Genomic DNA, 22,070 nt, shown 5'->3' with positions numbered 1-22,070 from the left:
CATGTAGGTCAGCATTTGACAGGCACACTTGGATAGCACACATGTCTCTTGCAGCACTATTCACCATAGTCACGTTAGGGGGCTTGTTGCCTGTCAACAGGTGAGTGGAATGTTCTACTGATGAGACACCATGATCAAGGCAGCCCTTAGAAGAGAAAGCATTTAATTGGAGGCTTGTTTCTAGTTTTAAGGGATTAGTTCATTATTATCATAGCAGGGACAGGCTGCTGGAGTAGTTAGTAGCTGAGAGCTTTACCTTCTGAGCCATAGGTAGCAGGCAGAGAGAGGCAATGAACTTGGCATGGGCTTTTGAAATTTCAGAGGCCACTCTGAGTAACACCTCCAACAAGGCTGCATCAACTCCAACATGGACACACCTTCTAATCCTCCCTGGTTTGTAAATTTAGTGTTGGCATGCAGATAAAGGACCCTGTGGGAGCCTTGTGGCTTCAGACTATCGTGGAGGTAAATAGCGTGTATATACACAGTGGATTTTTACTAAACTAAAAAGAAGCATGAAACTGTACTGTTTGCTGGAAAATAGGTCCACTTAAAAATCCTAGTAAGTGAAATAAGTCAAACTCAGAGACAAGTACCACGTTTTCTTTATTTTGTGTGTACCAGTGCTGTACAGACCTAGCCATTTTTATATATGGGACATACAATTTTCTTGGAAGTTTATTTGTTTGTGGAAGTCTTGTGTGGTCTTAGAAATTGTGTTATAGGCGTGGTTTCTGCTTCATGCAGGTTTTGTGTGTGTGTGTTGTGCAAGAACGTCAGTTTGCTTGTTTTTTGTATCACTTGGGTCTTATTCAGGAAACCAGACTGGCCTTGGATGTTGAGCAATCCTTTAGCCTCTGCCTCTACCTCCTAAATACTGATATTAAAGGTATGTGCTGCCCTAACTGGTTTACTTAGTGTTTTTGTTTTCTAGATTGAGTAACTTGTCAGTTCTTTGAATTTTCTAGTTAGATATAAAGATAGCTAGCTTTTCTTTCTGCTTGTAGATGTAGCAAATAATTTCTGCCGCCCCCTCGTGCTCTACCACTACCACCAATACAGGTCTTACTATCTTATTTATAGCTCTGTTAGTCTTGGAACTCATCATGTAGCCTAGGCTGGCCTTGAACTCAGATTCTCCTGCTTCTTCTGCCTTCTGAGTACTGGAATTAAAGGTGTGCTTTTAATGTTCAGCAGAGATCATTTTCTTAATCAGCACCTGCAGGTATTTCATACTGTAGAGGTGTTAAAGTGGATGTGGTTAAAGTTACCGCCAAACATTTGACTTTAGAATGTTTAGCGTATGTTCTTGTTAATCTTTGTACTGCCAGCATTGTTCTTGGTATTTGTGCTTATAACTAGGGTAGGTACTCACAAGATTTTTATGGGAATAAAGGAATAAGACTTCAATCTATGATTGAAGTATGAAAGGCACTAGTTCACTTTTTATGGAGAGACTTAATTTTTATGGGTAGTTCCTGTGAATGGGAAAAGGTGATTGGAAGGAAGCAAAACAAAAGTCACATTTAAGGCACAGTGTGCAGTCTGTTCAGTATAAAAGGTTAACCCCATTCTCTGTAGGTTTTCACTACTAGAGAGGTAAGTGCATGAGTGTATGGATAGTGACTCTCACCGTGAGACAGTCCACATTACTTTGTTCTCATGCTTGCTCCACTTCCTCTGAGCTAACTTCTAGTTTCCTGTTAGATAACTGAGGCGATGATGGATGAAGCAAATGAAAAGAAGGGGGCTGCCATCGACGCTCTAAATGATGGTGAGTAGAGCTCTTCTTACTGTATTTCTGTAAAGTAGGTTCTCTCCTACTGCAGTGTCTGTTTATAGTGTAACGTGAAGGGGGATGGAGTTTGTCATCTCACCACACTGAAGATGTTAGGATCCTACAGTCCGGCCACCACCTTCCTCATGGCATAGGCTAAAATTATTCAGTGACATTACCTTAGCATGGACAAGTCTGACTGGGCCTCTCTCTTCATCTGTCATGGCCTTCCTCTGCTCAGAAGCACCCTTAAAAAGATGAAAGGAGTGTTTTTTTTTTTTTTTTTAAATATCTTGGTAATCCCTAACTTGTGACATAGTGATACTTTTGATAAGTGGTGTTTGTAGGCCAAACACTTGTTAGAATGGGAATAGAGTCCCTCCATCTTAGGTCTTCAAAACTTGCTGTTGGTGGCAGAAAGATGGCTTAGCATGTAAAAGGACTCATACCAAGTCTAGTCGGCCTGAGTTTGATCCCCCATGGTGGGAGGAGAAAACCAACTTCTACAGGTTGTCCTCTGGCACACTCCCTCCCACCCTTGCCAAAAATAAAATTAAATGTTTTTTATGTTTGAGTGTTGTGTCTGGATGCATATTGTGTGTGTACCATGTATGTGCCTGGTGCCTGTAGAAGCCAGAAGGGAGGCTATCTGATTGCCTGGAACTGGAGTTACAGGGGATGTGAGCTGCCGCGTGGGTACTGATAATGAAACTTGGGTTTGTTTGTTTGTTTGTTTGTTTGTTTGTTTGTTTTGGAAAAGCAACCAGTGGTTGTAAGCACTGAGCCAACTCTCAAGCCCCTAAGAATGTAATTAAAAAACTACCAACATTAATATCAATTATGTAATTACAGATCAAGTGATCATAAAGTTAGGACTGTTGTGACTATTATGTATAACATTGGATGGAGCCTGCTTTATAACTTGGATGGCTGTCACTCATAGTCATATACGGGTGCACATTTGCACTTGATTTAGAAGATGACTAAAGTTTTATTTGAGGATGAGTTTTAACAGTGTTGTTCCATATTGGCTACTTGACTTGCGGGCGGTGTGGGTACAGTGGGGGTGGAAAGTGGTAGTCTCTGTATATGGTAAAGCTGGCTTAGAACTTCTACTCTGTAACCAAGGCTAGCTTTGAAATCAAGCTCTTCCTCTGCAGGCTCAGGAGTGCTGGGGGTTCAGGCACCTTTCCCTAGCTCGTTGTACCTTTTTCTTGGTTTAAGTCCTTGTTGTCTGCTTGTTCTTTGCATTCTGTAGTTGCCTTCATGTTTTGAAGGTTTGATTGCTTTTTTGGCCTTTATAGATGTCCTTTTTATTTTATTTTTTTTTGAGACACAGTCTTACTATGTAGCTCTAATTGGCTTGGAACTCACTATGTAGACCAGGCTGGCCTAGAACTTAGAGATCCTCTTTCCTCTGCCTCCTAAGTGCTGATATTAAAGTCATGTTCTACCTTCACAGCCAAGAGCTCGGGTTACTGTTGTTTCCTTAAGGGCCAGTACTTTATATAACATTTGAAGGTTTATCGTGCTGTTCCTACCTATTGTGACTAGACTCTATAAATACCTATATTTTAGATTTTGTTTGTTTCCGTCTTTTAGAGATTGTCCTTATGATATAGTTTAGGCAAGCCTCCCGTTGTGCTCCTATCCTCTCAGTCACTTCATTACTGGGATTGTAATATTGATTATGGCATGTCCCACCATAGACAGCTGTGTTATTATCTTGTTCCCTCGACATGCATACTCACCCACACACCCTGCAGTGGGACGGAGTTGATGGTCTTAGTCTGTAAGATTGTATAATTGAGCCCACATCTTTGTACATGGATATCTAGACAAGCTTTGTGTAGTTAATTCTCTCTTTCCCTTGTTAACCAAACTGCTTTTATCATCTTGCCAGGTCGCCCTGGAAACCTTTTTTTTTTTTTTAATTCTAGTCACATTTTTACTGCCTTAGACTGTTTTTTGCTTGTGCTTTATTACTTCCCATAAAGTTATTCACCAATTTCACTTTGAATTCAAACTCATTTTCACAGCCACTGTCTTAGTCCTTTTTCATACTAATTTTAATTTTCCTGCTACTTAAGTGGCTGTTTGCCTGTTTGAAGTTACACATACTTGCAGTCTTGTAATATATATGTGTTAATATATAGAACATATATGTATATATAATATGTGTATATATACACATATATAAATTATATATATGTATATGTGTATATATATATATATATATATATATATATATATATATATATATATGTACACACCACACACACACACACAGATATGTTATTTCATTAAAGTCTTTACCAGCAGCCAGTGAGTGAGATGGCTCAGTGGGTATGGGCCATAATAGTGTTGCTACTAGTTCTGTTGACCTGAACCCACAAAGTAGGAAAAAAAACCCCACTCACTCAGGTTGTTTCTTGACCTCTGTTAGTGTATCCCATCCTCCTCAGGAATAAAAAGAAAAGCCTCCCTTGTACTGCTTTGTAGTTAGTTTGTTCAGGGAGATGGGGTTGGAAAATAGATTTGGATATGGAGTGGGAATTAACTATTTTTTGGGTGCTGGAGTAGTAGAGCATTTGTGTGGAGTTATGCAAAGCCCTAAGTTTGAGTCCTGGTATTGAGGATAAAATTTTAGTTTTGAACATGGATATCTTTGTTACCAAAAAGAATTGCTTGTGTAACATTTATATAGTAGCACTAATAAGGCTTTTTGGGAGGTTGTTTTTGGTATTTTTGCAATAGTTTCATTATGTAGTCCTGTCTATCATTAGGTAGACCAGGCTGGCATTGAACTTGCAGAAATGTACCTTCTCAAATAAGACGGGGGTGGGGGGGGGTGCTTGTTTTTGTAAATCCTGTTGAAATCTTACATTCATTGGTAAATTGGGTAAATACTTTTCTCAACAAAATTTGATATTTATTTTTAAATTCTGTAGGTGTCTTACCTTGTAAATTAAACTGGGATATGCAATGGACTTTTTTGTTTTGTTTTTGTTTAGCTTCTCTTAAAAGGACTAATTTTTTATTTTACTTTTTTTAAATAAAGCTTTGGGCCAACTAGAGTGCTTGCTACCAAGCCTGACAAGTTGAGTTTAATCCCTGGGACTCATATGCTGGAAGGAGATAAACTTCTGAAAGTTGCCCTGATTTCTGCATATATGCATATACAAATAAGAATAGATGAATGTGATTTTTTTTTTTAAATATAAAAAGCTAAGAATATGGGGCTGGAGAGATGGCTCAATGATTAAGAATGCTTGCTACCCACTCTGTTACAAGGGCTGGAATTAGGATCCTAGTATCCATATTCAGTAGCGCACAGAAGCCCATACATAAGTCCAGCTCTAAGGGATCAAATATCATCTTCTGCCCTTTGTGGGCACTCTCTAACATGTTCACATACATTTATACAAACACAGAGAGAGACAGATAAATAATGGTAACTGTGAAAGAAGCTTAATTTCTTATTGGCTTAAATGTCTCTATTTTTGTTCCTTTAAACAGTATTTCTCAAAAAGAGAAAACTGTAGTTTTCATATCCTGTGAAATTAGTTTTGACACTTTATCCTCTTTAAGCTTAGTCTGTCAAGTAAAACTGAGTCCCATAACATCAATCTACATTTGTTTTTAAGTTTTTCAAGGCAGGGTTTCCATGTGTAGCTCTGGCTGTCCTGGAACTCACTCTGTAGACTAGGCTGGCCTCAAACTTAGAGATCCACCTGCCTCTGCCTATCAACAAGTGCTAGAAAACACCGTGTGCCACCACTCCCTGGCTATGTTTTAGATTTTTAAAAGGTTTATTTCTTAAGTGTGTGAGTGTTTTTGCCTGCATGCATGTATGATCCTTGTAGGTCAGAACAGAACATCAGATCTCCTGGAACTGGTTACAAATGGTTGTAAGTTACCTTGTGGGTACTGGGTATTCTGTAAGAGAAATAAGATTCCTAGCTATTGTCGCAGCTCTTGTTTATTTACCTTTTGCTTGGTGGTAGGGTACACACACAGTGTACGTGTAGAGGTACGTGGACAGCTTTCAGAAGTTCATTCTCTTACCAAGTGGTTTTTAGGGGTGGGGCCATAGTCCAGATTTCCTAGGACTAATTGTGTGTGTAGCCTAGGCTGAGGATTGCCTCTAATGTTCAGTTCTCGGATTTTTGCTGCTTGGGTGCTGGTTTACAGATGTGCATCATATTGCTTTATCTTTTTTTTTTAAATACTTTTAAATTTTTTATGTTTATGGGTACTTTGCCAACGTGTACTTGTTGTATGCCTATTGCCATGGAGGCGAGAAGGCATAAGAGCTGGAACTTGGGTTATAGACATTGGGTTATAGATGGTTGGTTGTGAGCCAGTGTATGGGTGCTGGAAGGTGGACCTGGGACTTCTGGAATAGTAGTCAGTGCTTTTACCCACTGAGGAACCTCTCTAGCCCTTTATTTAAAAATGTTAACATGCTGGCTACTGACCATGCTTGGTGGGAAGCACTGTCACTGCGCCATGTCTCCTATGAAGTAGACTGAGAAGTGATAAGTCTTAATTAGAGAAGTCAAAGTATTTTATTAAATCTTTGTCTTCTGGACAGTTTCTTAGTAAGTTTAATTTCACTTCAGGTGAGCTCCAGAAAGCCATTGACTTGTTCACAGACGCCATCAAGCTAAACCCTCGCTTGGCCATTCTGTATGCCAAGAGAGCCAGGTAAGAACACTGAAGTACACGTTTCTTTTGTATAAATCTCAAAGGTTTTATTGTTTGAAATGAAGTTTTTCTTAATAATTACTATTTTTATTTTATTTTATTTTTTAGTGTTTTCGTCAAATTACAGAAGCCAAATGCTGCCATCCGAGACTGTGACAGAGCTATTGAAATAAACCCTGATTCAGCTCAGCCATACAAATGGAGAGGGAAAGCGCACAGGTAAATGAACAAATACTGCTGAGAAAGCTGAGTTTGACCGGTAGAACCCAGGAGTAAAACACTGGTATGGCCAGGTAGTGGTGGCACACACCTTTAATCCCAGCAGCGTTGGACAGGCAGATCTCTGTTAGTTTGAGACCAGCCTGGAGTCTAGAGAGCCCAAGACAACAGAGAAAAACCCTGCCTTAATGTATTACCAATTGCTGGGGGTGGTGCTATGGAGGCTGGAAACAGATCAGTGAGTTTCTAACATCTATGGTGAATTATAGGGCAGCATCCAGAAACAGGTTGATTGACTGCACCTGAGAAATGGTTCTTGAGACTGTATACACACAAACACACACACACACACACACACACACACACACACACACACACACAGAGGCACAAAGTAGTCAAGTTTAAGAGGTTTTTCAAAACTTAATTTAAAATCTATTTTAATATGCCTTTTTCAGATTTTACCTAAGTGCTTTTATTTCAAAGTAATGGGTTCAGTATGAAGAATTAAGAAAAGGAACATGAAAAGATTTTACTCCCTTCCACATAAAACTACTCAACATTATCAAGTCACATAGGCACATACAAGACAACCTGGTTTCCTTTTACCCAAAAGAATACAAGAAGAGATACTGAATACCCTAGCCTGAAGTGCCTTTATTCATTACTGGGACGTTTAAAAAAATCTAATAATCGCTATAGGGTTGGAACTTATTGTTTCGTGTTTGTCTTAGGGAAATCCAATGATTGAGGTGGATTGAGAAGATATAGATGAAGTTTGAGTAGAAATAAGAATGGATGTTTTTGGGGTTGGGGATTTAGCTCAGTGGTAGAGCGCTTGCCTAGGAAGCGCAAGGCCCTGGGTTCGGTCCCCAGCTCTGAAAAATAGAACCAAAAAAAAAAAAAAAAAAAAAAAGAATGGATGTTTTTAACAAAACTGTATTAGGTGACTCATAGTAGTGACTTTTTATGAAGGCATGTCAAAGAGAAAGGTAAAAGGTTCAAATAAGGGCTGGAGAGATGGCTCAGAGGTTAAAAGTACTATCTGCTCTTCCAAAGATCCTGAGTTCAGTTCCCAGCAACCACATGGTGGCTCACAACCAACTATAATGGGATCCGATGCCCTCTTATGTGTCTGAAGACAGCTACAGCGTACTCATATACATAAAATAAATAAATCTTTTTAAAAAAGGGTTCAAGTAAAATGTATTGCTGCTGTGTGGTTATAGAAAAAGCTCACACAATATTGTTGCTTCCTTTGAAATCAGTCACTAGTCTTCAGATGGCATTTTGCTTTCTGGTTACAGATTTCAAATAAGCTATTTTTTAAAGAAACTATAGTTCATTTTGTGGACACTAAAATTTGTGTGGTTGGGCATACTTTTCTGCTTCTTTTCTTCTTTACTGTCATATCAGTGAACACAACCAAGGAACAATACCTTTCTTTATACATTCATGATTTGAATGAAAAACTTATAATTGAGTTTATGCCAAGATTTTCAATTAAAAATTGTTTGCCTTTTAACTGTATCCTTATTTAATTTTGGAAACATACCAGATAAGTGATAGTATTTCAGTTAGCATAGCATACCCTCCAAGTAAACTGTGAAGGTTTTCTTTGCTGTCAGGATTGTCCTTAAGAATGTATCCCATTTAAAATATGTGGCTAAAACAAGATATTAGAAAGATGATTTTAGTTTTTATACGTGTGAGTGTAGGGTTTGTGCTACCATTTTCATTACACTTACCTTGGGTGGTGGCAGGATTCCATGTCATGGTGTACATATTCTCCACACCATTTTCTTTCTTTGTTTTGGATGAGGTTGAGGGGTTACCGAGACAGGGTTTCTCTGTGTAGCCCTGGCTGTCTGGAACTCACTCTGTAGACCAGGCTGGTTTCCAACTCACCTTTGCCTCCTGTGCCTCCGAGTGCTGGAATTAAACTCCTATACAGACATCCCCCCGCCCTCATCTGTAGTTCTGAGCACTAGATTTGTTATGTAAAGCAAAAGTACAGCAGGCCATATTGCATGGCTTTTCCTTTGGTCCTAGAAAATATGAAGTATCTTTCATGTTAGAAAATTAAGTGCTTTACCTTCTAAATACATCAGTACTCAATTAAGAATAGTGGTAGAACAGGCTTAGACTTGTCATTGTGGGAATTTCAGTTTCTTCAAGTTTTTAGGAAGTTAGGCATCACTGTAGCACAGCTCTTTTAGGTTTTCTTTGAGTTAGGGTTTCTCTGTGTAGCCCCATCTGTCCTGGAATTTGCTCTGTAGAACAGACCAGCCTTCAACTCATAGAGGTCTGCCTGCCTTTGCGTTCCAAGTGTTGGGATCAAAGGTATGCACCGCCACTGCCTGGCTCTTAAACAGTTCTTGAATTGATTGATAAAAATTTACAGTTGCTAATTAACTGAAAGGCTTTCCTGGTCGTGTACATTAGTGAGCATTTGCATCTATTTCAGACTCCTGGGTCACTGGGAAGAAGCAGCTCGCGATCTTGCCCTGGCCTGTAAATTGGACTATGATGAGGACGCCAGTGCAATGCTGAGAGAAGTCCAGCCTCGGGTAAGTTGTCATCCATTGTTTGAGACTCTGGCTCTGTGCTTGGCCACAAATGAAGAGGCGTGTAAAAATTAGAGTCCGTGACAATATGCTTCGCTTGGAAACCTCATTAGTTCCACATGTTTCCATTTTGGGTGCTGTGTTAGAGAGCAGACTGTATGTCTTTTCTCCAAGTCTTCAGTGGGCTTATACAAAAAGTCAGAAAGGTGCCATGCACATGGTCCTTTGATTCCAGCACTTGGGAAGCAGAAGTAGGTGAACCTCTGAGTTCTGGCTATAAAGAGAAGAGACCCTGTCTCCAAAAAGAAAAGAGGCAGGAAGAAAGGAAGGACTATGTTATATCTATTCTGACCTTATGTAGTAGGTGTGGTGTGTACAAAGGTGTGGCCTTTCTGAGTCTAATTTCAATTTATTTTTATTTTTTGAGACAGTATTTCTTTGTGTAGGCCGTCCTAGAACTCACTCTGTAGATGAGGCTGGCCTTGAACTCAGAAAGCCACCTGCCTCTGCCTCCCAAGTGTTGAGATTAAAGGTGTGTGCCACCACTACCTGGTAAAAAAATTTTTTTAAATGAAAATGTTTAATCCAAATTCTATAGTACCTTTGTGTATGAAGTTTTCATTTGTTTTGCTCCTGGGACAGGATCTCACTGTGTACATCTGGCTGTCGTGGAATTTAGGTTGAAGGGCAGGCTGGTCTCAAACTCATAGAGATCCACCTGCTTCTGCCTCTCAATTGCTGGGATTAAAAGAATGTATTACTATACCCAGCTACAAAGCTTTTACCTTTAGAAATATGGACTGGGCATAGATAGCTCAGTTGGAGTGCTAATATAATATTTACAAAGTTATTAGTTCAGTCCCCATTCAAATGAATGAGGGAGAGAAGAAAAAGATGTAAATAGCATATCATCGATTTTTATCCTTAAATGTTTTAATACAGAGGTTCTATGAAATGTAACCTATCAGAATTAATTTGGTTAATAGAACTTTTTTCTTTTGTATATTATAGTGTTTCTGTATATATGGTGTGTATGTAAAGGAAAGTCATTTTTCTCTTGAATTAGGGTCTGAAGATTGAACTCTGGTAATCAGTATTTTTTAGCAATTACTTTAACTTTGAACCCCCCTTACTGGCCCTTGATTTTTTTTTTTTTTTTAAGTCCCAGGAAACTTAACAAACTAGCTGTTGACCATGCTGTAGGCTGTAGAGTTCTTAGACATATTTGTATAGACACTAAAGTAACACTTGACTGTCGACTGTTCACCTCCACAGCAATTTGAAAGGACTGCTTCTTCCTGCCTCCCTCGCACCCCTGTGGGTGATTCTAGGGGGTCAAACTCAGTTGTGTGTGTTAATTGTATACTTAACACAAAACTATATACCCCAGGGTCCAAGACTAAGTCTTTCTGGCCTTGTCTCAGTTTTCAAAATACCTATTTTATGTATATGGGTATTTTGGTTGCATGTATATCTTGAGTACCGTGTTCCTGTGATGCTCACAATGGGTATTAGGTCATCTGGAAATGTACTTAAAGGTAATTGTAAGCTGCTGTGTGGGCGTTAAAAATCAAACCCAGGTCTTTTGTAAGAGCAGTGAGTGCTTGTAACCATTGAACCATCGCTCCCCAGCACCACCTGTCCCCCATTTAATAGAGGAAAAATCTTTTTTTTTCCCTTTTTTTTTTTTTCCCTTTTTTTCTGGAGCTGAGGACTGAACCCAGGGCTCTACCACTGAGCTAAATCCCCAACCCCGTAGGAAAAATCTTTGTAAGTCTGGGCAGGCTATGGCAGCACTTGGTATGTCTATGGAGAATCTGCCTTCCTTGGCAGATATCTTTGGTGATAGTTTTTCTGCTGAACCAATCTGTGACTTGTGAATCCTGAGTACTGTGTAGTAAATACAGGCCACGAAGCCAGAATTATAACAAAGCTTGTCATGCTTTATCCTTGAACTGTGTCATCTGTTTGAAATTAGAAGGTTTCGCTTAAACTGCATGTCCTAGATTCATTTTCACAGTGTCTGATGTATTTGACATTGCTCTTGTGGCCTGGTTTTGTGTTAGGTCTTTTTTTTTTTTGGTTCTTTTTTTCGGAGCTGGGGACCGAACCCAGGGCCTTGCGCTTCCTAGGCAAGCGCTCTACCACTGAGCTAAATCCCCAACCCCGTGTTAGGTCATTTTTAATGAGTTCATTAGCTTATGTTTACACGTAATAATGGTTTTCGTTTACATGCAGGTAGTGTATTTTGTTTGTTCTTCCTTCCCGTTACCTTCTCCCACTCTCCCCTTAGAGCACAGCATGTTCCCTTTTCTACTTCCTTTTTTTTTTTTTTTTTTTTCTTTTTCTTTTAAACCCATTGAGTTTTATTAGGGTTCCTTAAAGGAGTACGGATGAGGATATTTTCAGGGGCATGGGTACCTTACCAGTGGCTTCACAAATAAAGAAAATACCTTTTCCTCCACTGTAATGGGACTTTTCTTTTTTTTCTTTTCTTCTTTTTTTTTTTTTTTTTTGTCTCCCCACACACGTGCTCCCGCCCAGGACTTTTCTTTAAGACTGCCAGCTACCAGATAGTGACAGGGAGACTTAAATGAATGCCTAGGCCTTATAGCTAGGCTTGTTCTCAACTAGCTCATAACTTATTATCCCATGTATTTTATTCTAAATGCTGCTACCTGGCTTGTTAGTTACTTCTTCTCTTTAGTACCTGCCTGCTTCTCCCTTCAGCAGTTCTCCCACTCTTCTTTCCTAGAGTTCCTATCTCTTCCTGGAAGTCCCACCTTCTACTTCATGCCTTTACTGTCAGTGAATTTTACCAATCAGAAGGTGAGAGAGGAAGTGTTTATAAAGCAGAGACAGATGATGCTTTAGCAATACCAAAGTCTGGCCTGTAATCAGAACTCTGCTGATTCAGAAATCAGCATTTGTATAAGACAGAGACAATCTTTACACAGCGCATAAAACCATCACTCCATTGTCAGCTGTCAGTTGCCTATTAGCTCCTAAGGGTAGAGTAGGACCTCCTTAGTGTCTCTCTCCAGTTTCCATGAGTTAGGTTTTTATTTTTCTGTTAAGATGAATCTCTCATTTTTTAGAGCTATATATTAAACAAGTTGTTTTTTGTTTGTTTGTTTGAGGCAGGGTTTCTCTTTGTAGCCCTGGCTGTCCTGAACCTAATTTTGTAGATCAGGCTGGCCTCAAACTCAGATCTGCCTGCCTCTTGAGTACTAGGATTAAAGGCATGCACCACCATGAAGGCCATGAAGTAACTTAATAAAACTTCACTTGACTTTGATCAAACATAGTAGGTCACCTTACTTTCTATGCTTCTTTTTTTTCAGGCTCAAAAAATTGCTGAACATCGGAGAAAGTATGAGCGAAAACGTGAAGAGCGAGAGATAAAAGAACGAATAGAAAGGGTGAAGAAGGCTCGAGAAGAGCATGAAAAAGCCCAAAGGGTAAATTCCTGTGGCTATCACAGTAGATTAGACTTCAGGGCATTTTTCTTTGCCTGATGGCTTCGGGCTGAGTCTTTAATTCTGCTTTTTGTTTTTCATCTTTAGTTAGCTTATACTTCACTAATTTACATGTTTGTTCTTTTTAAATTTTCAAATTTGGGCCAAGAGTATAACTAACAGCACTTCCCCGGTGGAGCAAACCCCTCCCATCCAAACTCAAAATTTTCTGGCCAGGTTAATTATAACTTGATAGTACTATTATTTTGTGTGTGTATTAGTCCCTCCCTGTAGGATTCTTCTTTCCAACAGTGAATTTTTGACTATTTAATAAATCCTAGATGTGCATTGTGGATAGATACATCTGTGATCCCTGTTTTCAGGAGGCTGAATCGGGAGGACTTTTCACCTTAAAGTAAAAAGTTAAAAAAAAAAAAAAAAGACAACAAGGGGTTGGGGATTTAGCTCAGTGGTAGAGCGCTTGCCTAGCAAGCACAAGGCCCTGGGTTCGGTCCCCAGCTCTGAAAAAAAGAAAAAAGAAAAAAGAAAAAAAAAAAAAAGACAACAAAACGAAGCCCCCAAATTGGCTACATCATTTTATCTTAAGGGGATAATTCTACCTGTTTTTAATTATACCCTGATATTATAGAAATGTGGAAATTCTTGATAGTTTGTTCCAGTATTCTTAGTAGTATTCTTGTTTCTCCTGGTTTCGTCCCCATGTATCTTTGTATATTGGTGTTTTATGACAAGACTTTTCTTGGGGAGACACTACACACGTTTACTCACCCCAGATTGACAGTACAGATAGAAAATCCATCTTGATGAGTTTTATTAGGGTTATTTACAGGAATATGGGTGAGGGATTATTTACAGGGGCAGAAATGACTCAGGCAGTTGTATCACCAAAGCCCACAGCAGCCTGGGTTACACACAGCTCACAAAGCTGGGAACCTGGAGCTCACGGCACTACCTACAGACAGCCCAACAGGATACAGAGTGACCCTTCCAAATGACCTCTTCCAGGCAGGTTAACTGCTTTCTGCTTTTTCTAGGCAGCTTTACTGATCTCAGAGTCTTTGTAGCTTGGCTCTTAGGGAGAGGACCAAGCTAATCTGGTCAGTTTCAGGGACTTCCTAAAGCTGTTTTGAGTTGTTTACCTTCTTGAAAGAGTTTTCCTGTTGATTGGACTGTTTCAATTCTGTAGGAAACTGTTAAACAATTGATTTTATCCGTTGTAACCTATTTGTTTCCAACCTTTGTTGAAAGAAAGGACATAGAGCTATATAATTACATAGTAAGTCATAATTTGGGGGTCATTTAATAAGTATCATAATATATATGTAACATATATATTTGTCTTATTACTATTTAAAAATAGTATATATGTACATTATTTTGTTTCCTCCCTTTCATGTCCTGGGGATTGAACTGGGTCCTCACAGGTACTGTGTAAGTGCTGTACACTGGGACATGCATAGTCCATCTCCATGATTATTTCTAATGCTATGAAAGAAAGTTCTAGGGGCTGGGGATTTAGCTCAGTGGTAGAGCGCTTACCTAGGAAGCGCAAGGCCCTGGGTTCGGTCCCCAGCTCCGAAAAAAAAGAACCAAAAAAAAAAAAAAAAAAAGAAAGTTCTAGTTAGCCTTTACACTTGAAACCAGCTCCTCCTTCCATGCTGTTTTACATTTTGCTGGGAGAATGTAGAAGAGGTGAACTTAGTAATTGAAGTATGCCCTTTGATTTTGAAGTTTTAAAAGGAGTAAGACTTTATAGCTCTCGTAAGTATAAGCATATGAATACTGCGAATTCCATTTGTGCTTTAACTTTCCAGAGAAGGAAAACTGCTAGAAATGATTAGTAAAAATAATGTCCCGTAACTGTTGGAAATAGATTTTGATTGGGAGTGGATTCATTGAACCTTATCATTCTTACTGTCTTCTCACTTTTTTTTTATTTCCTTGGACAGGTTAGGTATGGGAAGAAAGCTTTCTTTCTGTTGCTGCTGCTGTTGTTTTTCTTCTTCTGTTATATAATTTGTTTTCATTTTGTTTTCAAGGAAGAAGAAGCCAGAAGACAATCTGGATCTCAGTTTGGCTCTTTTCCAGGTATTTCTTTTTTTTTTTTTAAAGGAAAACTGTTCAGTGGGATAAATAATTAAGATATATCTCAATTTGGGAACTGGGGTGTGTATATGGGGAGAAAGAGAGAGAGAGAGAGAGAGCTCTTAAAACTCCAAAGAATAAAGTTCATTCTCATTAACATTTTTGTTATGGATAAACAAGCAGCATTATTTCTCTCCTGCTGCCTGAAAGAGATATTGTGAAGTTTACCTAGAAATACACTTCTAAAAGATAGGTTTTGGGGTGTTTTGTTTTGTTTTGTTTTATTTTGTTTAAATGGCCATCTTCTTTGTGAAAGCTAGTTTCTCTTAAGGAGAATTTGGGCACCTGTTAAAGCATATATGCCGTTGTGTATAGTTAGACCAAAGCTAGAACTTGTAACTTGTTCTATAACCTTAAGAAGACAGAAACGTTCTAGCTCATAGCTTAGTTCTCTCTTAAAATATAAATCTGGTTGTCAGTTTCCATTGTCCCCGAGGCAGCTTCACTAATGTGAGCTAATACTAGACAGAGCTCTTCTTGTACCCTTTGTTACAATCCTTGCGCATGCACTCAGATAGCAAGTTAGGCCCAGATACGCATGACTCCAGTTCCAAGGGATCTAATGCCCTTCTCTGATATCCATGTGCAGGCATGCATACCCACTCATTGATTCTCATACAACTGTACAAAATAGTGTGGGTTTATAATCTAATAGTGTGCTTGGGAGAATGGATGAAGTCAGTTTTTTTTCTAGAGACTCACTCCAGAAAGAATCTCTAGGGATGCTTACTAGATAAGCAAATTCAGCTAAATATAGTGATAAATGCTTATAATCCTACCTTAGGGATTGGGAGAATTGCCATGAATTTCAGGTTAGTCTGGGCTACATAGGTGAGATTTCAGCTAAACAGAATAAAAATCCCAAGGTTTTTGTTTGTTTGTTTTTGTTTTTTTTTAAATACACATACATTTATTTATTTTAGAGATTTTGATTGTTTAGAATGGGACTCAAATACATAGATTCACCAGGCCTGGTGAAACATAGCAGTCACATCTTATCTCAGACTGTTATGGCCTAACATGAGCTAGAATCAATTGAGGGAATCTCAATTGAGAAAATGCCTCCATAAGATTGTGATATACAGTATTTTTAAATTAGTTGACTGATGGGGAGGCCCAGCTCATTGTAGGTGATGCCATACCTGGGCTGGTGATCCTGGGTCCTGTAAGAAAGCAGGCTGAACAAAGCCATGAGGAACACCCCTCCATGACCCATGTATCCGTTTTTGTCTTCAAGTTCTGGCCTTGAGTTCCTCCTGATCTTGTTTGATGATGAGCAGTGGTATGGAAGTATAAGCCAAATAAACTGTCCCCTCCCCAGCTTGCTTTTGGTTATGGAGTATTCATCTGAGCAATAGAAACCCTGACTTTAGAACACAGACTTTAGGAGATAGAGGCAGGAAACTCACAGTTTGTAAGGCAGTTCTGAGCCAGCCCTGTCTGCAAGGCTACCCGAACAAACTGGAAAGAGAAAGAGATCAATACATTTTTGCCATCCCTATTTAAGGTAAGGCTTGGAGGAATACTGCTCCAAAAATGTCACAACTTTTTAAATAAAACAAACTTAGGTTAATAGAAATTAACTTTAAATTGAAATAGCTAATACTCAAGAATGAGAAATCCAAGGCAATTGAGCCAGTATGATGATGAACACCTAGACTTCTAGCATTGTGGACGCTGGAAATGAAGAGTTCTAGGCCAGTGTGGGCTGTGTATAGCATTGCAAGTTTCAGAGCAGCCACCCTGTATCAAACACCTCATCCCTCCCTCCTCCCAAAAAGGAGAAACCAGTGATTGACACACCTGGTATTGTTTGGGAGGACCAGCATATGTTGATTGATTATATGTTGATTGATTGGCTATTCAATTATTGTTTCATTTTTGAGACAGGGTCTCTCTGTGTAGTCCTGACTGTCCTGGAACTCATTATATAGACCAGACTGGCCTCCAACACACACATATTAGCCTGCCTCTGCTTCCTGGGTGCTGGGATTAAGGGGTGTACCACCACACCTAGTGATGATTCTTTAAGGCAAGATTAATTTGTTGAGCAGTTCTAAGTAATAGACAAATCCAGTATGTAGTGAAATCTGATTTACAGCTTTAACTTTTAGGAAAGGTTAGAAGTGAAAGCTTCATAGCTGCTGTATTCAGGACTGCCTACAGACCTCTGAGTGGTGTCCTTATTTTTTATGTGTGCACTTGAGTATTGGAGAGGGTTAATAGAAACTTGTTGGTGTCCATAATTATTTCATTTATTCTTACAGGTGGTTTTCCTGGGGGAATGCCTGGTAATTTTCCTGGAGGAATGCCTGGAATGGGAGGGGCCATGCCAGGAATGGCAGGAATGCCTGGACTCAACGAAATCCTCAGTGACCCAGAGGTTCTTGCAGCCATGCAGGTAAGATTTGGAAGAACAAACTTAAATCATCAAAGCATTTCTTTTCTACCTGTGTGAGGACAGCACACTTATTATTTTTTTCTCATAGTTATCAATTAGCTAATTTTGCAGGGTAGCATTTTCTTTCTAAGTTAAGATTAATTTTTTAAAGATTTATTTCTATTTTATGTGTAGGATTATTTATTTGCATGTATATCTGTTCATGACATGCATGCAATGCCCTTGGAGGTCAGAAGAAGGTATCAGATTACCTAAAACTGGAGTTAAAGCCTTTTGTGTATGCTAGGAACCCAAGCCAGCTTCTTTGCAGGAACAACAAGTGCTCTTAAATACTGAACCTCTCTCTGGCCCCTATCTTATCGTTGTATGTATGCATGTGCTTGTATTTATATACATGAAATATGTATGTGCAGGTGCCAGTATATGCTACCAAATGCCCTGGAGTTAGAGTTACATGCTATTGGTTGTGAGCTGTGTGCTCCTGGCATAGGTGCCTGGGAACAAACTCAGATCCTTTATATCAGCACGTACACTTTCTTACCTGTTGAACCCTGGCATAAAGGCCAAGCTTTTAAAGGTTCGTTTTAGGAAATAGTAGTTGTATCCATGTTATATGTGCTTGCTTGCTTGCTTGCTTGCTTGCTTGCTTGCTTGCTTGCTTTCTTTCTTTCTTTCTTTCTTTCTTTCTTTCTTTCTTTCTTTCTTTCTTCCTTCCTTCCTTCCTTCCTTCCTTCCTTCCTTTCTTTCTTTTCTTTCTTTCTTTCCTTCTTTCTTTCTTTCTTTCTTTCTTTCTTTCTTTCTTTCTTTCTTTCTTCCTTTCTTTCAGATTTATTTGTTTATTATATATGAGTACACTGTAGACACACCAGAAGAGGGCATCAGATCTCATTACAGATGGTTGTGAGCCACCATGTGGTTACTGGGCATTGAACTCGGGACCTCTGGAAGAGCAGCCAGTGCTCTTAACCGCTGAGCCATCTCTCCAGCCCATGTGCTTTCTTTTTTATTATCTTTAGTTCACGTGACAGAATTAAGCTTGACGAGCTTCAAAGATAATTCTAGGGGCTGGAGAGATGGCTCAGCAGTTAAGAGCACTGACTGCTCTTCCAGAGGTCCTGAGTTCAATTCCCAGCAACCACATGGTGGCTCACAACCATCCGTAATAAAATCTAATGCCCTCTGCAATTGTGTCTGGATACAGTGACAGTATAAATATAAATAAATAAATAATTAAAAAAAAAAAGATAATTCTACCCTGGTGTATCAGATATGGCTGAGGCATTTTCCAGTGATTGTCAGTAGGGTATTTAGTATTCTAAATCCTAAAGTTCACCCATTGGCCACTTACTAAAAATAAGCTAAATATTGAAACCTCTCTTCTTCCCTTTTTTCTTCAGGATCCAGAAGTCATGGTGGCTTTCCAGGATGTGGCCCAGAACCCATCAAATATGTCAAAATATCAGAACAACCCAAAGGTTATGAATCTCATCAGTAAATTGTCAGCCAAGTTTGGAGGTCACTCATAATGTCAAAGCCCTTGCTGAATGAAGAACAGCTTAGCTCACTTACTGGATGTTGCAATAATACAAACCAGTGTACCTCTGACCTCACCAGAGAGCTGGGGCGCTTCGAAGATAATCCCTACCCTCTGCATCATATGCGGCTGAGGCATATTACAGTGGTTTGCCATTAGAGTGTTCATTCAGATAATGTTTTCCTATTAGGAATTACAAACTTAAAACATTTTTCAACCTTAAACATATTTTTTAAAAATTTAGGGGATGTCAATTCCTACATTTTTCGTTACTAATCTTTTTGGGTTTTTCCTTTTGAATTACTGGGCAAGGAAGGTGAATGTGGATGATTTACTGCTTTCATGAATGAAATAAAGATTTGTTAGTGGGAAGCAAATAAAACACATTTAAGTTGATTGAGTCGGACATACGGTTACTGCAACATCTTGAATTGTCTTTAATGTTTTACTTCACAATGATCTATTTCAGTAAATCTTTTGGGACCACCAGTATCTGGATCTGACCTTGGTGAGACTGGAGTGCAGGGCAGAGAGCAGCAGCAGTCCTGGGTTTTGTTTGACCCATGTAGGCTGCATTTAAATCTTAAACTGCTTTAGCGTCCTTCTTTTTAAGTGTTGCAGGGGAGTTAGATCACATAGCTCTGCTGTTGTCCATTGTTTCATATAAATGTTCCATAGCATTCCCACATAGAGGGAAAAAGTGCTTTCTGTTTTTGTCAAAAATTACCTATCCTATTAGAAAATAACCCTGTCTGCTTGTCATCCTTTGAATCTTCTTGAGCTAAAGGTAGTCTTTTCAGTAGCATCATCACTTCTGTCATTCACAGCGTAATTGTGGAAGCAGATTTCACTGCTAGTTTAGTTTCATGTATAGTATACCGTAATTGTAGGGTCACACCTCTAATAGCTGGTATCTTACTTGGCCATGGGGTTGCTTATTTAAATATTAAACTTTTACCTTTGTGAACTCCTGTCATATCAAAAGTCATTGGAAGGAAGGTTCCCTTTGGTTTTAGGTATGCTTATGAAGTTGAGAAGCCATTGCAGTACTAAGAGTTTGTGTGAAGTGTACATCTTTGTACTTGGAAGAGTCTAAGTTGTTTACATTTGGTGAAAGATTCGTTTGTCCCATTTAACTCTTAAATACTGCGATGTATTTAATGCCTTGTTTCCTCTCCAGTTGCAAGGATAAAGAAAATGATAAATCCACAGTGCATATTTAAAATAATATATATCTGAAATCATACGTCTATGCAGGTTTTAACTGCTTCATACAGCAGGCACAGATGCATCTTGTTACATGTAAGAAAAAGCTGTATTGTATTTGGGGGTTGGGGATTTAGCTCAGTGGTAGAGCGCTTGCCTAGCAAGCGCAAGGCCCTGGGTTCGGTCCCCAGCTCCGAAAAAAAAAAAAAAAGAAAAAGAAAAAGCTGTATTTGAACAGAGCATGCGTTTAAAGTCCTTAACCAATATTTATCACATATTCTTAAATTGGAACTTTGCACGGTTCTTACTTAGTCCAAGTGTGTTCTCCTTTCATACAGTTTCCATGGTGCGTGTGCTTTACTGAAGATCAGTTTCTTTTGTACTCTAACTACACATGACCTAATTATATTCTAATATGGAAATAATACCATAAATGGGTGAACTTGCTCTTCTGAAAACTGTGTTCTGTGCTTTTGGACTTCTGAGTTCCACAGATAGTAAAAAGTATAGTCTTCACATTTTTTTTTTTTAACAAAGAATCAGTATCATTTCTACACTAAAAATACTGTTTTTTCCCCACTAAAGATAGTATAAGAAAAATAATCTAAGAAGGGGCTATCTGCTTAAAGATACATGGTTAATTCTCCTGAGTATGCTGAAATAAAACACTTTCAAACTGGATCCTGACCTTCCCTATTTGTTAGCCGATTACATTTTTTCCTTGCTGAAGTGCTTAGCTGAGGTTATGTGATGGGTGCAGTAGGCTCTTGATTACTAAATGTCAACAGAGACCCCTAAAGGTGAGTACAGCGGTTCACATGTGTAATCCTGGCGCTTGGGAAGATGAGGGGGCAGTCTGGACTGCATAGCAGGGCTCCAAAAAGACTTTCACATTTCAGTAGCTTTTTGGAAGTTAGCAGTTGTATCATACTGAAGTAAGTAACATCTGTGTGGCTCCAGGGAAGCTGAAGAGGCAGGAGGTAAGTGGTCAGAGATACACATACAAGATGCTGGTCATGTCTGGCATTAACAGCTGCCTTCATATTCCATTGGTGAGCTTTTAGCTATGAGGAAAGACTATACATAGATAGCACAAAGCTTTGTGGTTACATGAACAAACTATTGGATAAGAAAAGGTGTGGTGAGCCAACCAGCTCACCCATCAGGAGAGATGGCTTCATAAAGGAGAAATGAATGGCTTCTGTTTTAGAAATTTACTAACACCTAATATTAATGCCTGAGCTAAACATAGGCACTGTTGCAATTGTTCCAGTAATCTCTAAATTCTAATACCACAACTGAGTACCCTTACTGCTTTGCCATTTTATAGTGGAAAAACTAAAGCACTTTGGTAGTTGCTCTGTGTAGCATTTGTGGAACTAGGGTTTTTTTTGTTGTTTGTTTTTATTTTTTTACAGCTGTGTGGCTTCACAGCTCTTTAAAAATCCTTTATTATTGATTACAGAAGCTTTGTGTGTGCCCCTCTTTCTGGTGGGGGGTTAGGGTCAGGGACAGTGAAAACTATGTATCTGGCTTGAAACTGAAGTTCACTGACTGCAGTTCACTAAGCCTCTGCCTTCCCAGCTGTTGGGATCAAAGGCATGTACCATCATGCCCAGCTAAAACCTCAGGTTGCTTTTTTGTTTTTTCTTGTTTTTGTTGACTAGAGATTTTGCTACGTCACCCAGGCTGCCTTAAATTCCCATCTTTCTGCTTCAGCCTTCCAACTACTAGTATTAGGACAACAGTTGTATCAGCATGCCTGGGTGCTGCTGTAAAAAATTGAAAACCAAAGTGGACATTTGAATGATACTCGTTAAAGAATACAAGTCAGTACTGCTGGAGTCTGACTTCCTCTGAGAAGTACAGGACAGCCTAATTGAAGATTGTAGTCCATTAAATTTAAGGAATAGTAATTCCAACCAGTAGAATATGCAACTAATAGAACTGGTTGGGACTGGGAGATGGTTCAGTGTCAAGAGCACGTTTTGCCAAGGACCCACCCATGCTTGGCAGATCATGGCTGCATGTAACT

General features: G+C 39.1%; 1 protein-coding gene across 2 annotated transcripts in view; it reads left to right on the top strand.

Annotated features, from left to right (window-relative positions):
* Positions 1 to 20,716, top strand: part of St13 (ST13, Hsp70 interacting protein) — a 36,120-nt gene extending 15,404 nt beyond the window's left edge. The window contains exons 5-12 of one of the 2 annotated variants that reach the window (XM_063264299.1): positions 1,708 to 1,774; positions 6,403 to 6,487; positions 6,596 to 6,706; positions 9,171 to 9,273; positions 12,615 to 12,731; positions 14,789 to 14,837; positions 17,162 to 17,295; positions 18,693 to 20,716. In XM_063264299.1, coding sequence (XP_063120369.1) covers positions 1,708 to 1,774; positions 6,403 to 6,487; positions 6,596 to 6,706; positions 9,171 to 9,273; positions 12,615 to 12,731; positions 14,789 to 14,837; positions 17,162 to 17,295; positions 18,693 to 18,821 — 795 coding nt within the window. In that variant the 3' untranslated portion in view covers positions 18,822 to 20,716. The remainder of the gene's footprint in view (positions 1 to 1,707; positions 1,775 to 6,402; positions 6,488 to 6,595; positions 6,707 to 9,170; positions 9,274 to 12,614; positions 12,732 to 14,788; positions 14,838 to 17,161; positions 17,296 to 18,692) is intronic. The other variant, NM_031122.2, reaches the window with a different exon arrangement.
* Positions 20,717 to 22,070: the final 1,354 nt, after the last annotated feature.

Source organism: Rattus norvegicus, chromosome 7 (genome assembly GCF_036323735.1).
Source record: "Rattus norvegicus strain BN/NHsdMcwi chromosome 7, GRCr8, whole genome shotgun sequence".
Lineage (NCBI taxonomy): Eukaryota > Metazoa > Chordata > Mammalia > Rodentia > Muridae > Rattus > Rattus norvegicus.
This window is presented reverse-complemented; position numbering and strand designations above follow the sequence as displayed.